At 39.2% G+C, this 16,011-nt stretch overlaps 2 protein-coding genes across 3 annotated transcripts; both read left to right on the top strand.

Annotated features, from left to right (window-relative positions):
* The first annotated feature begins 8,163 nt into the window (after positions 1-8,163).
* LOC103709621 (IQ domain-containing protein IQM1-like) lies at positions 8,164-11,290 on the top strand. The gene is made up of 9 exons (XM_008795064.4): positions 8,164-8,891; positions 8,999-9,113; positions 9,232-9,297; positions 9,571-9,659; positions 9,756-9,843; positions 9,985-10,122; positions 10,367-10,459; positions 10,566-10,667; positions 10,838-11,290. Exons 1-9 carry the CDS (start codon positions 8,422-8,424, stop codon positions 11,288-11,290), a joined length of 1,614 nt encoding a protein of 537 aa, XP_008793286.4. The 5' UTR covers positions 8,164-8,421.
* A 1,100-nt stretch (positions 11,291-12,390) lies between these two features.
* LOC103709563 (protein IQ-DOMAIN 6-like) lies at positions 12,391-15,765 on the top strand. Of its 2 annotated transcripts, XM_008794992.6 has the most exons (5): positions 12,391-12,611; positions 12,705-12,968; positions 13,430-13,657; positions 14,422-14,535; positions 14,673-15,765. In XM_008794992.6, exons 1-5 carry the CDS (start codon positions 12,546-12,548, stop codon positions 15,393-15,395), a joined length of 1,395 nt encoding a protein of 464 aa, XP_008793214.1. In that variant the 5' UTR covers positions 12,391-12,545; the 3' UTR covers positions 15,396-15,765. The 2 variants fall into 2 exon arrangements, with proteins under 2 accessions (XP_008793214.1, XP_038986329.1); XM_039130401.2 differs by lacking the exon at positions 14,422-14,535 and having other exon boundaries at positions 12,430-12,611; positions 14,673-15,533.
* Positions 15,766-16,011: the final 246 nt, after the last annotated feature.

The following is a 16,011-nucleotide window of genomic DNA, read 5'->3' as shown; positions in this document are numbered from 1 at the left end:
GGTCGTACTCAACCCTACAATTAATCACACCAGTCCACGTGCTACGACTTTTATAGACAAAATGGGAACTTGCTTCTTACTTTCCTACCGAATCAAAGTCTCAACCGCGTTACAAAACTGAAGAAAGTGTGGTTCTTCCATTCGCCGCTGGTACCAGCGCGGTCGCCGCGGTCTCAAACCGAGAAATTATTCTCCACGCTGCATGCAGCACGCAGCGAAAAATCACAGCTATTTATTTTTAAAATAAAATAAATTATAAAAACTTTTTTAAAGTTCATATTTATTACATTTATACTCACTAGTTTATAAAATTTATATTCACACCCAATTAAATTAACGGTATTAGTGAATCCGTTTACCTCATATAAAAAGTCAAAATTGCTCTTGTATGATGAGTAAATTACAAAAAGCCGCTAGAATTAAGGATAAATTATATTTATATTCAATAGTTTGAAAAATCTATACTTATCTTTCTGAGGTTTATTTTTATCCAACACTTTAACTTATAATTTAACAAAATGTTAGTTAAACCATTAACTTAAATGGAACTAAATGCCACGTTAGAAAAAAAATTAAAAAACAACCAAATTATCTTTAAGTGATATAGCATTCACCCAAGGAGGAGAACAGTCGTGAGGCGCCATAAATCTGAGCTTGATCTTGATGAATTATCAAAAAATAGCCATGTGCCAAGGAACAAGCAATTTAGATCTCTCAAGCAAGTAGATGCCTCTAGAATTTTCTGCCGCAGGAAACTAACATCAAGAATTGTTGCTTGAGCCAGCCTATCCATGGTCCAAGCCAAGCTATGGAACCGCAACTGATGCACCTTCCAAAAAGAAGAGTTCTCATGCACGTACTGATTTGGATTCTCTTGATGATAGGTTGCCAGTGCTATTATAGCTCTATGTAGATATAGAAATCCTCACTCACAGGAATCATGTCTACAGTATTGGACAAGTAGAACTCAAAATTAACAAATAATACACCAATATCTCTGATCTCTATGATGTGGTGGGCTGAAAAACGAGAACAAAACCATATCAAGAAGGATGAAGGTTGATGGAGAAGGATGCTCGTCGTTGGATGTCAGTTGGAAAGGAAGTTTGTTGTTGATCGCTCGTCGGAAAAGAACGCTCATCGGGAAGAGACACTCGTGGTGGGGTGGTGAAGCAGGAAAGAACCCCTACCCACTTAATCTCGAAGAGAAGAAGACTCTTGAAAATGTAATACTTTGAAGAATTCCGAGAGTCAAAAAGGTAAAAGAGGAGCTTTATTTTCTTATAGAGGTAATTTTAACTTTTTTACAATAGATAAATAATTTCACTAATGTTGTCAATTTAAATGGGTGTAAGTGTAGGTTCTTACAAAATATTAGGTGTAAGTGTAATAAACATAAACCTCAGGAAGGTTTTTATAAGGATATGTTGGTCTTTTTTTTTTCTGATGTGGTATTTGGTTCCCATTAAAAGTTAACGGTTTGACTAACTTCTGTTAAGTTATGGTTTGAAGTATTTGATAAAAATAAATATAAATATAAATTTCTACATCAGACTCATATTTATATTTGTATTTTTTAAATATGAATACACTAATATTTGACCAGATTTTAAGTTTCAGCTCTATCTCAAACACATGCCAAGGAATCCACCGACCGCAATCACAAACCAAACCCATAAAGTACGGAACATTTCCCATCTATGGCCAAGTGGTTGAAGGTCGGTCATCTCCTTTCCGCGGCCAAAAGACATAAGAAATCAGGGAGTCAGAATGACCCTTCGTGCTCGGTTTGTACTTCGTATTGCTGCCGCGTAAACGTGAAGAGCCTTTTTAATTTGTTCATATCCGCCCACACCAACATTATTTTAGAAATAAAATAGATTACATCATTGTAAATTTTGAATTTTCAAATACTTGAAGAATGATTTTATTCTATAAAAATTAATAATTGAAACAATACTGCCAACTGAACTTGTTCCCACGAGATGAATCTTGAGCATTGAAACAATCTATTATTTTATTGTTGCCATCTATTATTATTATTATTTTTTTTTGCAACATCTACGATGAATCTTTATTTTATTTTTGAAAGTTTATTTATAATTAAATTGGTGAATAACAGTAATTACCTTGGTCTAGCGGCTAATGCAACAATTATCACTACTTTAGCTGCCGATGTTGTTGGGGGATGCAGTAGTTACTAGATTTTTTTTTTTGTTCTATATCCATGCAATGCATTGTTGAGAACTATTAACAAATCAAAAAGTAAAAAACATCTATGGCCATCTTTACATGAGGGATTACGCTTAATCTTTGACCTTCATGAGTGGTATGATCGGGCTTGCATTGAATCTTTGGAGGAGCCACACAATATGGTCGTGCATTATGTCAATCGGCTCATCTTATTTCCGTAGATCCTATTCACTATACGCCTATCTTGGAGATTGATCTATATAAATGAGGCAAGATAATTGGCATGGTGCATGGCCATATTGGTGCATGTGTTGCATTTTTTTCTACTATTCTACCGAATTTGGCTTGCTCTTCCCTTCATTGGTCTTCTTTTTCTGCTATGCGAAGGAATGTGACTAGCTTCTTCGTCTTTCTTTGGTAGTATTGTTTTGAAAGCGAATAAATTATTTATCAGGGACACTTCGTTGGAAACAAATATACTAGAGGTGGGTCCTCCAAGCGGTGAGTTTCCAGCTAGGCACGCACTTATAAACATATCATAGGTTCTCATAAAGGATTACAAAAATAGTTTTGTTCAAGTCGTGAATGTGGGTTGATACATCTCTTTGCTTAGCAGTAGTCGCTGATTCTAGATATATTTAACATAGTAATTATAGCATAGATAGATTTCCCTCACTTTTTCTTGTAAAAAAAAACATGAGGTGATTTTTGCTCCTTCAACAATACAAACAAACAATTGAAAAAATTGCATTACCTTATGTACCAAAACAAGATTGCATCACCTTCAATTATAACAATCACATTTGCTCTATTCAGCATTGCTCGCCTCCCTCTCAACTATTAAAATATTTGCAGAAGAAGAGAAAAATAAAAAAAAGAGAGAGCGAAATCTCTGTTCCGTTATATTCGGTATCTTAGAGCTTATATGTACTCAAACTACATGTAAGAAAAATAATATAGGCTGATATATAATTAAGCTAACAAAAAAAAATTATGAGTGATACAGGTTATTATGTGATCCCTAAAATCATCCTAATAAAATCATGCTAACAAAGAAAGATAATACAGGATGATGCATGATCACGCTAATGAACGAAAATATTATAGATAATGTAGGTTGTCATGTGATCCTTAAAATTATACTAACACCAACTGCTCTCCAGCTACTGCAACTTGGTTTGGCGATTCTTCTAGCGACTATCTTCTGTAGCTGGATGACACACGACAAAATCGCAACAAACACCACAAGAATAGTAGCTATATCAACTTAATCTGCCTTGTTACATGTGACTAAAGACACCTTGCGTGCAATTTCTGATATGTTTGAAACATTCAAGGGAGTGAAAGTATAACAGCAATACTTATCAGCCGTGTTTGGTACATGAGAATGCATGGATTATTGACTTATACATGGCAGTGAGATTAGTCTAGTTAAGCTCACGAACAATTCAAAATTTCATGTGAATTGCTTCTAGGTGGAGTGTTTGAATCAGCTCCTTGATCAATCACTACTATGGTGTTCCAATATAAGGCTCGCCAAATAGTTTCCTATCTAAATTGGGTGAAAGGATGAGCGAACAAAAGGTTTATGTGCAGCCAATTCACAACCCTGAAACCTCTACTTCTGTAGAACACCTGAACTTGGACCAAATCCACGACACTTTCTTGTTTAATGAACCTTGTCTGATTTGAGCGGTTGCCAGAATAATGCACAGTATAAGATACAAAACAGACTATTTCTTTTTTCCTAATACATTTTGAGTGGTGAACTCAATCTGATCCATCATCCCATGCTTCAACAAACAGTATGTTAAGCTTCCTAATTGATATACTACTTCTAAATTGTCCAACTAAAACAAAACCAGGCAACAAAAGTATTCTCAAACTAGTCTCCCTTTTTGAAAGATAATCTAAAGGGATTAACCACCCTCACCTAAAAGTTTTTCTTTAAATAGAATAGGGTTGTTTTTGCATGAATACCCTATTAAATATCGAATTTTGTATAAATATCCTTCCAAAATTGATATTTGCATGTATTCCCATTTGAAACACTTGTTTTGCTATTCTATTTTTTTTTTTTTTTTTTGCATATATATCCATGCCATTTAACGCCGTTAAAAAATTAATGATTTCAAATAAAAATGACTAAAATACTCTTAATGGGTAGATGTGCAAAAAAAAAAATTTAAGTATAAATTTTAAGAGGATAAAAAATAAATATAAATTTTAAGAGGGTATTCATATAAATTTAAATTTTAAGAATGTATTTATGCGCAAAAAAAACCCAATAAAATAATCAGTTTCCCTATCCTTATCGGACAATCCGGATGCAAACTATTATAATATGCTGATGGGGCATCATGCCGTTGGTCCAAACAACGCAAAATGGATTAAAGTCAAGTCAAATCAAGGCTGCGAGTTTACCAGTGATATGAAATAATAATAAAGAATCAATATAACACCATCAAAGCGTAGGACGCCAGATTCTGCTCAAATATTCTAGCTAGTTTGATCTTAAGATGATGCCGTGGGTTCTTGCAGTACTAAATTGAAAGCAGAGAGCTTATACAGTGATGTAGGTAGAATAATTTTAATTTTCGTTGGTAGCCTTCTTCCTTTCCTCAATAACGTATTACGTGGGAACGATGTGGGAAAATCACCGTCCTCCAGTCCCACTGACGTGTAGTGATCGGCGACTCGAATCACCGTCCTCCCTGCCGAGCTTCACGTTTATTCCCCGGAAATACGCGCCTGCCGTCAAGTAGATCAGCCGACAGTCGCCAGTCAAGCTGGACCCATGCACCTGGGGCCCTCGGTGACCGCAGCGTGTCACCACGATTTGCTGCGGAGCGTGCTCGTGTACAGGCTTCAGAGATCATGCCCACCCACTCTTCAGATAGGCCTTTGACAGCTCAGGGCACCTGGGGCCCCCCTTCTGCTTCGGCAGCTCATCAGATGGTGTTTTTTACCTGGGAGCCCCCACCCCCAAGCTTCCTCAAGGTTAATTTTGATGGGTCGGTGCTGAATGGTGGCACGCGAGGCGGTGCAGGCTTTATCATACGAGACTCGCACTCCAGGGTAGTGGCAGCAGGTGGCTGCCAGTTGTTTGACATATCAGTTCCGGAGGCAGAGCTTCGAGCTGCCTGGGCGGGTGTGCGCCATGCGAGGATGGTCCTGCAGGCTAGCTCGATCTTTTTGGAGGGTGACTCGGCCACGGTCATCAGATGGATCCAGAGGGGGGAGACGGCTGATGGTACAGACCACCCCTTGATTCGTGATATACGGATGATGATGGGAGATGGGAGGGCTTTTTTGGTTAAGCATGTATTTAGGGAAGCTAATGGGGCGGCCGACTGGGTGGCGACCTATGCGGCCCACCACTCAGGGTACACTCTGTGGGGAGGAGAGGGGGAGCTTCCACAGGCTCTCCGTGAGTTATTGTATTTTGACTTTCTTGGATGTATTCGTACACGTATTGTATGAAATATCCGTTTTCAGCACAAAAAAAAAAAAGCTGGACCCATGCAACGACGTACCGGCGCTCAACGGTAACGTCTTGCCTTCACTTCCGGGTTTCTATTTTCATACTTATTTAAATAAAAATTTTTAAATATATTATCTATATATTAGTATTATGTTAGTATTATGTTAGTACAGTATTGATATATCTAATATTGGACTCAGGCCAGCCTGCATTGAAACTCAGTATATCCCGATATAATATCGTAGATGCAAAATGCACGATTAATCTTTTGCACCACCAGAATGAAACAACTTTGGTTGCTTCATAATCTTTAGTATATTAACAATTCCTACTATCACATGGTATAAAATGGTTAGCGCCTGTTTTATATTTTTCATACTTTAGTTTTGTCTTTCGAAAGGGATCTTATTCGATGGTCTTCACTTTCGGCAACATTGACTGAAGGACTTTTCTTTATCTCAAGATATGATAATCGCCAATTTATAGGCCTCTTCTCTTCTTATAGGCTCTGTATGGCTTCATGCATTAGGGAGTGAAGAGAAGTCGCAATATTCTGATAGATGCTGGTTTTTTGGTATTGCATTACCCTTTCTTTATGGCATCTCTTTTATCTATATAACTAAATTAAAGTTAATATTCTTTTCTCTTCTGAAAAATTAAAGCTATTGTCATGCTAAGATTTGTGCATCTTTATCGGTAACCCTTTTGTTTTTTTAGTTATTAAACCAAAAAAATTCCGATCGACAACATTTTATGAGCATGGCTTCATTTAGTTTTGATTAGAGTGAAAGGGTCTTGTTGGTAGGAAATGTATGTAGTTGAAAATTTTTTTTCTTTTAAAGTATATTTTACGTAGCAAGAGATGTTGACCTGCATGGATTACTTTCTTTTTTTTTTTTTTCTTTCTTATGCACCCAAATTATGAGAATGCAACTTCGTCCCTATATTTTTCAAGTAATATATTTTCTTTTATACAAATAAATAGTTTTACCACTGTATAAATAAAAATACACGTGTACGCCATATAGTAACAATAACAACAAATAACATGAACCACTTACTTTCATCTCCATGCCATAAGCAGTAGCAATTAATTAATAGCTATTGTGTTAATCGTGCATAAATAATGCTCTAACATTAAAAAAAAAAAAAAAGGAAACATGAGTTATAATTTAATTTGACGAGTAGTGGCCTTCTTCAGAAAACGGCCAGAAGAGAATGCTTCCAATAACCGTTGGACACTCTTCCTCAGTGGTGTGTTCTTCTAGATTTCTTGGGAGGTGGAAACCCGAAAAACAGTGGAAAATCCAAAAACGTATAGATTCTGAACGAGCATGTTGACTACCAAAAATCAAATAAAGGACCGGCATCATAGAAAGCCTCTCTCTCTCTCTCTCTCTCTCTCTCTCTCTCTCTCTCGCTCTGAGATCAAAATCTTGGAACTGTTCAATGGTTCAAATCCTCGTGTGGGCTTGTTCTCCATTCTTCCCACCAAGGAAACTACATCTTTGACAACCAAGTCAATCTTTAATTCCAAATTCAAGAACTCGAACTATTTGATTCGTAGGAAATTCGCTTCATAGCTACCAACTTTCTCGTCCGTCTTCCTCGTGTTTGAAGGGTCCAAAAGACTTGTTTCCTCTTGGCCCACCCTCAGTTTTGGGTGTATATATAGGAAACGGTCGGCCCCTGGCGGAGCATCCAGTTGCCTTCGCCTTCAGTGTGCTTTCTCAACTGTTCTCTCTTCCCCCGCGACTACTAAATTTCTCTTTTACGAGTACCTGCAGGTACGAAGAAAGGAGCCCATTTTTTTTTTTTGCCTCCACAAGATTGGATTTTTATTGCTTTCTGTTTTGTTTTTCTGGGTTCTAACAATTATACCATGAGTCCTGGAGTTCTTGTTTTGGTTCCTGCCTTTGCTCTTGTTGTTTTTAGGCTGACGGTTTTGGTTTATGGATGTTCCGTATTGCCCTTGTTTCTTTTCCTTGGCACCATTGATATCTTGATCTTTGATATGGAAAATTTCAAAAGTGCAATCTTTATTAATGCCTGTTTGTTTGGTGTTAAGATTTGGATTTCTTCATTGACTTTCGAATGAATTGTGGTGAAGAGATACATGGTTTTATCGATTGGATCATAAAGATGTTTCTGTTTTAAAATTGATTATAGATTCAGTCAAGCTATATTCATTTCTGCTAAGAGACAGGATTGATGTTTCGTATGTATTATTTTTCCTTGAGAAAGAGACGCTTCATGTGTTTATCGTGCCCTTTACTACCACCATCTGTTCCCTTCGTCTTCTAAAGAAAAGGCTTAGCGGTATCCCTGTTTTAGATGTAAGAACTACCCATACTACTAAGGCTTGCACCATCTTCGGAGAAATTTTACGTGGCAGGTTTATCAACGCCATGTAAAGACAATCTAGCCATAAAATAAGATCACCACTTAAGTGGTAGATGCCACTTTTGTACAGCTGCCAGTCTCATAGATACAATTGACAGATAATAAAGAATCCTGCTTCTTATCTAAATTTTTTGGTCTGTTGGCTGGAAACTTTGTGACTACTTCATAGGAACTGTGCTATTGTTTGAACTTTTGACAAGGCTATTCTTGGGAACACTCATATAGACTGGAGGCATTAATTTAACTTCTGTTGGATCACTAAAATTTGGTGATTTGACAATATATTTGGCAGGTTGAGTTCAAGTTCAAAAAACTAAGAATTGGGAGTCACTTCTATCGGTATGTCTCTCTGGGCACGGGTCATAAGGAGCAAGAATGTGGGCTTGACAGGAGATGCAGAAGATGTTTTGGTGAAATCTTTTAGCATTGGTGACAATGATGTCAAGATGACTTTGAGATTAGATAGTTTCAAGAGAAGCAATTCAGGGACCAAGTCATCATGTAACGGTTCCTGCAAAGCGGTCCCGGGAGAATCATTAAGCTTTATAAATTGGGAATGTGAGAAAACTAAGCTGGACATGACTGCTGCTTTCAAGATTCAGGACTCTGAATACTGTAAGATGGAACCTACTTCTATGAAGAGCAAAGGGAATGTTAGAGTTCCTGAACTGAACCCGCCCATGCGTCCTTTAGTATCCCCGAGGCCTAAGTGCGAGCTTGATGCCGCAGCTGTTAAGCTTCAGAAGGTATATAAGAGTTACCGGACCCGAAGAAATCTGGCGGATTGTGCAGTTGTAATCGAGGAATTATGGTACTTCGTCTCAAAATCTCTTAAACTTATATCATAACAGATTATGGCTGGCAAGTCTTTGATCCTATTAACCTGTTTTCTCCATTTATTATTCATTTCAAACACAGGTGGAAAGCAATGGATTTTGCATCCCTCAAGCACAGCTCAATTTCCTTCTTCGATGTTGAAAAACCAGAGACAGCAGTTTCGCGCTGGGCCAGGGCACGAACAAGAGCTGCCAAGGTAATATCAATGAGATCAGATATTGAAAGCTTTGGATGCTTTACAGTGAGTTTAACAGAGGATTAAAGTTTGTCTTTTTGGACTTTCTGTAACAGTCCATTTTCCTCTTTTTCTGCAGGTTGGTAAGGGTTTGTCCAAAAACCACAGGGCTCAAAAGCTGGCATTGCAACACTGGCTTGAGGCAGTATGTTATCTTCTCTGTAATGAAACTGCATGTTTTTTTTTCTTCTGTCAAAATATCAAGTCCCAACTACCATCATGCATAGGATAGAGGATTTATAAAAGCATTAAGACAAATCAAATGCAAGAAAAGAAAAATAGCATGGAGGATCTTGTCCTGCCAGAGCAACGAAATAGTAGAAATAAGATTGGTTGTAAATTGTTGAACTACTTTGTTAGGTGTACCTGTTGGTTAATCATCTGTGCTCATTATTTTTTTCTCTATCATGCTGGACAGATCGATCCACGCCACCGATATGGGCACAATCTGCGTTTCTACTACGATGTCTGGTTTGAGAGCGAGAGCGCACAGCCATTCTTCTATTGGTAGGAGCTAGAATGCAATTGCACCTGTTCTCTCATTGTTGTTGAGATCAGTGAATCTTACACATGTACCAATATTCCTTTTGGGTGAGAATGAAGGTTGGATGTTGGCGAAGGCAAGGAAGTGAATCTTGAGAAGTGCCCAAGAAATAAACTCCAACAGCAATGCATCAAGTACCTTGGACCGGTATAATCCTTAATGCTTAACCAACTGAAAACTTAAATTAGGACCTCAGCTATTCAGAATTTAATCTACGTGCATTTTAGTTCAGTATATTATATGTTATTGAAACGTCCATTCATTCATATCTTCTTATTTCTCCTGCAGAAGGAGAGGGAGGCATATGAAGTCATCGTCGAGGATGGGAAACTCATATATAAGCAAAGTGGAGTGCTTGTGAACAGTAGTGAAGGTTCTAAGTGTATATTTGTTCTCAGCACATACAGGGCTTTGTATGTGGGACAGGTAAATATCACAACTAATATCTAAAATTGTATCTTATAAAACAACCATGCTTCAAGCTAGTCATATGCAAGCTGCATTTGCGTGCATGCTTCCATGTCTGGCTTGATGCATGCCTCATTCTTTTTATCATGTTAATTTATGCATTTGGTCATATCAGGCATGTAGGTTGAAAGCCTTTCTTTATGTTGCAGCATGTTTCAATTTATCACCTCTCTCTTTTTCTGTCTTTTTTTCGCACGAGCAGAAGAGGAAAGGCTCGTTTCAGCACTCAAGTTTTCTGGCTGGAGGCGCTACAACAGCTGCTGGGAGATTGGTTGTGACACAGGGGATTTTGAAGGTGCAGTATATTGATTATTTCCTTGATGAGTGCAATTTTATTACGATTTTTCAGCAAAGTTCCCATGGTAACAGACAATGTGTGAATTATATGTTTTTTTTTTCAGGCCATATGGCCATACAGTGGTCATTACCTCCCAACTGAGGAGAACTTTAACGAGTTCATCAGCTTCCTTGAAGAAAACAATGTAGACCTTACTGATGTCGAGGTATAATCATCAATCCTCTTCTTCTCGACTCATATCAGCAGAAAAATAGCTGGTGGGACTGACTGATAGCTAGAAAATAACTTGCCTAGATGTCCATGAGTAATGGAAAGGTGCTTCCTGTTTCTCACTTTGACAACAAAATGAACTGATGTACATTCGTTGTTCTTCAGAGATGTTCAAGTGAAAAGGATGATGAATACCCTCCACTGAAGAAGTCTAAGACTGAGGCAGTGATGGAGGTGGCAGAGGATGCTACAACATCTCAACCAGGAGACTTGAGCGACACCGAGGAGGAAGAGCCTCCTACCGAGCCTTCAGAGGCAGAGTTCAAGGGCAACAACTGTCAGAAACCAATGACGATCGAGTTGAGCAAGTGCTTATCATGCAAATGGACAACTGGGGCTGGGCCTCGCATTGGGTGCGTCCGGGAATACCCCACAGATCTCCAGTTCAAGGCACTGGAGCAAGTTAATCTTTCACCAAGGATCATCCCCTCGCCGGTGGGGAACAAGGGTCCCATCCCTTCTCCACGCCCCAGCCCTGGGATGAGGCTTTCCCTTGCAAACATGGTCCTTCCTACCCGCACCATCACTCTAACTCTTCCCAAGCCCGCGAGAAGATGAAGGCATTTCCTCATGACAAACTGGTGAAGGAAATAGATTTAAGGGGAAACTTCGCTGCGTCCAGCCTACCAATAGTTTCTTTTTATTTTCAATTCTTTTTAACTTACATACATACATACATACATACATACATATATATATATATATATATATATATATATATATATATTTTGATATGATTCATATCTCATTTTTTTACTATTTTTATTGGGCTGCCATGGAACTGAGGACTTCCATGAAAGAGTGTAAAGTTTGCAGGTAGCTCATTCGTTTTTGTAGACAAGGAGATATATACATGTAACACAGTTAAATTGTTTTGAAGAGAAAATAAAGTTCGCCCTTCTTATCCTCCGTTATCTTTTATTTTTGGTTAATTATTACATATATAGGCGGCGGCTTCCCTTGTCACTAACACCAAAAAAACCTACTGGCGTGAGAATGGCAGTTTATCTCGAACTTACTAATAAGATGAAAATGATAAGAGAGTTGGAAAGCCAAGATAGAATGCATCTCCAGATCTAATAACTCAGCTCTAAGATCAAGACTCAGATCTAAATCAAAAGAAAGAAGAAGAACAGGCAAATGCCTGATGTTAGATTTCAAACAGCGCAGCATTTGGAATTCATAGTCTTCTTGGGATTCAATTCAATTCAGCCAATTAATTTGGTTCCGAGATCAAGATAACAGTGACTTCGGTTGTTCCAATCATTAAAGAAGTAAAAATCATACACGTTCATGTAACATTACACTGGACAGGTAATTGTGAGGTGAGAATGTAGGTTAAGCATGATCATAGCCATCAACACGGTAGTGATTGCAAGACTGCAAACTCGACACCCCCGTCCAATGGTTGAAAAGTGAAAATAAATAGAATGCAGCATTTTGACCTCTTTTTTTTTCCCCCATCGGTGAGTCCATGCCAGAATAGGCAGTCATACGAGCAGAAACCGAGGGACACAGGGTGGCAGCGACGTTATTAACTCTGTAAACCCGTGGTATAATTGCGTCGCACTCCCCAACAAAAGTGCGAGTAAAGCATCCAAGGCGGATTTCTTGTCGCTTTGTTTCCCGTTACCATTCCCCAGCTTCTCTCTCTCTCTCTCTCTCTCTCTCTCTTTTGAATTTCAAATTCCAAACGGCTACAAACTCCAATACCTCTCCATACTCTCTCTCTCAAACCAGCATTCTTCAGCTCGCAGGTGTTTCGGAGGCCCCAAGCGGAGAATTTTTCTACGGAAACAGAAGGATTCAAGATATGGGTGGCTCCGGGAAGTGGATAAAATCATTGATAGGCCTCAGGAAACAAGAGAAAGAAGACCACGTAATCATCTCAACACCATTCTTTACTTCCTTTCTTTGTTTTTCGTGATTTATTACTGGCTTTTAGCTGAAGTGGTTTTTGCTTCCCTTCCAGGAAAAGCTTGGTGGTGGCGGTGGTAGGAACAAGAAGTGGAAGAAGCTGTGGAGGAGCTCCTCGGGCGACCATCTATCGCTGTGGAGGGGTTCGAGGGGCAGCAGCCACAGGTCGGCTACGTCGGAGGCGTCTGATGTCTCGTCGGTGACCGATGCTTTCAGCGCCGCGGTGGCTGCGGTGGTCCGGGCTCCTGCGAAGGATTTCATGGCAGTGAGGCAGGAGTGGGCCGCTATTCGGATACAGACCGCCTTCCGGGGCTTCCTGGTAACCAAAAAGAAAGGGGCCTTTTTCTCTTTTCTTTTCGCAAGCTCCTTCTAGTATTTATTAGATGAGTTTCTAGTGTATTCTGTTATATGATTAGAATCGTGTTTTTGTTTGATTTCTCCTATGACCAAGTTTGAGTCTTTTTGCCTCCAAAACTATTTACAGAGGATTATCTGTTCTCTTTCTGCTACATTTTTGCCCCATCTATGACCGTTTGCTACCTTCTTTGCTTCATTCTGTTCCTTCTTGTCTCTGATGTGTTCCTTCCGCTGTTATCGTTGCCGGTTTCCTTCTAGATTGCTGTGTTTTCTCGTCCAGTATGTGCACCTGAGTACATGCTAAATGCAACGATATCATGCTTCTCTGCTGTTTTCCTTCCTCTGTCCTTGGATTTCTTTTTCGAATGTAGAGTGCTTCTTTCTAGTGGTCTATAAGCCATGTTTCATTGATTGCAAGTGTAGGCCAGGAGAGCATTGAGGGCGCTGAAAGGATTGGTGAGGCTTCAGGCGATAGTCCGTGGCCGCCAGGTGAGGAAGCAGGCTGCGGTGACACTCCGGTGCATGCAGGCCCTTGTTCGAGTCCAGGCGCGTATCCGCGCACGGCGTGTTCGTATGTCCACTGAAGGACAGGCAGTGCAAAAGATGCTGGAAGCCCATCGAAACAACATGGATCCCTTAAAAGAAGCAGAGGTATTCGCCATTTGATTTTCCTTGATCTCAGACGTTTCATACTCGCCTCTTAGTCTAGCTCCCTTTGCCTTTTGTTCTGTTTTCTTTGTAGAACTGCTTCCAGTACCTCCCAACTTTTCAATCTTTTAACACTTAAACCTCGGTTCGTTCTCACATAATTTAGATTTCCTATTAAATCAACGAGGAAAACAAAATTATAGCTGACAAACTTTGGATGTAATCTGGTGACAAGTTGAATTATAAGAAACCAAAATTGATATGGAACTGGAATCAGTTGCTCGCATATCAGAGTGGAGAATATATGCTTATGCAAGTGATTTCTTTCGATTTCTAGTGACAGAAATTAAGATGATAACAAGCGGAAAGATATCAGACTATTTTGTATTTCTCTCAATAAGCTAAAAAAACTTTTGATTGTTGGACGCATGGAACAGATTGAATTTGCATGTTAATTGCAGGTGTTCATGGCATATGGACAAGCTAATCTATGCCATTGTCCGACCATTAACCGTCAACTCGATGTTTGGGCTACGCAATGGCAGTTGCATTGTTTAGGATGTGGCATTGCATCATTGTAACTCAATTCTTCTTCTCTTTGTTTTGAGGGGACAAAATTACCTAATTTATTCTTTGGACATCATAGTATCTGAATCTATACGTGTCTTTTTTTTTTTACAATTTTCCTCCATGTCAGATTGCAAAACATGGTCGATGAATTTGTATAATACTGGTAACAGTTCTTGGGGAACTTATTGCTTTCTCAGGAAGGATGGTGTGACAGTCAGGGCACACTAGAAGAAGTAAGAGCAATGCTACAGATGAGGCAGGAGGGAGCTATTAAGAGAGAGAGGGCTCTTGCTTACGCTCTTTGTCAACAGGTGGTTATAGCAGGCATAGAGTTTAGCGCACTGATAACTACTAGGATTTAGTTTACTTTCTTTCTTGTTGCTCCACTGATAACTAGCATTTAGTTTCTGTCATTGAGTGACTAAATCCTTTTCCTGTTCTCCTTCAGCAATCGAAGTCAGCATTGAATGGAGGATCATCCCAAAACGTGTGGAATCTGAAACACCATGATTTTGATAAGAACAACGGAAATTGGAGCTGGTTGGAACGATGGATGGCTGCAAAACCTTGGGAAAATAGGTTAATGGAACAACAAGCCCGGACCGACTGTTCTGAAGTCCAGTCCTCTAAAACCTGCAAAGATTCTTATTGTATCGGCTCCAGGTATTCTGAACCTGGTATGGTACAAATCAAGAAGAACCATGTCACTACTAGGATTTCAGCAAAACCTCAGCCTATGCTTAACAACCATCATCGCTGCAGAGCTCTTTCTACTTCATCTCCAAGCGCCGAACTACATTATGATGAGAGTTCTGCATCATCTTCTTCTATCTGCACATCTACACCGCTATCTGGCATGACCCTCTTGACATCAGAAAGGACTGAAGATAGTAAGAGAAGTAAGCCAAATTACATGAACCCGACTGAATCTGTTAGGGCAAAACAGAAAGCTTGCAACACTCATAGAACAACCATGCAGAGCCTGTCATCAGGGGAGGTACCCCATCATAGGAAGACTTCATCTAACATCGACTCGAAGAGCTGTATAGATTCAGATTCTTCAGTTTTTTCTTCCAAACTGCTGGATGCGATGCCACCAAGGAATAAAAAGGTGATCAGACCCAGAGAGAAGAACTACTATTTTGATGAGCAACCAGTTTCTGAGTTCTAGTGTGTACTTTGGCAGGTGGCTTCTTGTTGTATCAGTGTGCACGAGTTCTTTGTATGTGCTTTTGTTGTTCAACGCCTTGTTGTCATGTGTGAGTAGATTCATGTTCCTACGTCAAAAGAGAACTGCATTGCTTGCTGCCAGTATGTCTTTTTATAACATACAAGTTCTTCAAACAGAAGAATCTGCTTGCCGAATTTAGAAATGGAGAAGGTTTTCTACTTTCCTCATTTCAAAAAAGCTTGTTGAATTATTGGTAAGTGAAATTTTGGTTGTTCCAATCTAAGTAGTAATCGAAAATGTAAGCCCACAAAAGCTTCAGAAATTAAAGGGATTCAAATTGCTCTTTGGATTCTTTTACATTCCTAGTCAATATTTTTCTTTGTGAAGCATGAGGATCCCAAATAACTTGCATATAGGAATAGTTACATGATGATAGTGGCTGCGCGCAGCTCTGTGCATGCATATCCTTTGATTTCCTAAGTAGGACTGACCTGACTCGGAAGGAAATTCTGCTTTGCGGATTTTGCATGGAGGCAGGGGAAAACTAATATCACTTCTAAAACATTAAACCAATTTTAGTCATAGACTAATCAATTCTTTCAATGCAAATTTGGCT

The sequence above is a fragment of the Phoenix dactylifera genome, chromosome 12, assembly GCF_051530095.1.
Source record: "Phoenix dactylifera cultivar Ajwa chromosome 12, Ajwa_hap1_PhDact_Kaust_v1.1, whole genome shotgun sequence".
NCBI lineage: Eukaryota > Viridiplantae > Streptophyta > Magnoliopsida > Arecales > Arecaceae > Phoenix > Phoenix dactylifera.
The sequence above is the reverse complement of the archived record's forward strand: the minus strand, read 5'-3'. Positions and strand labels throughout refer to the sequence as shown.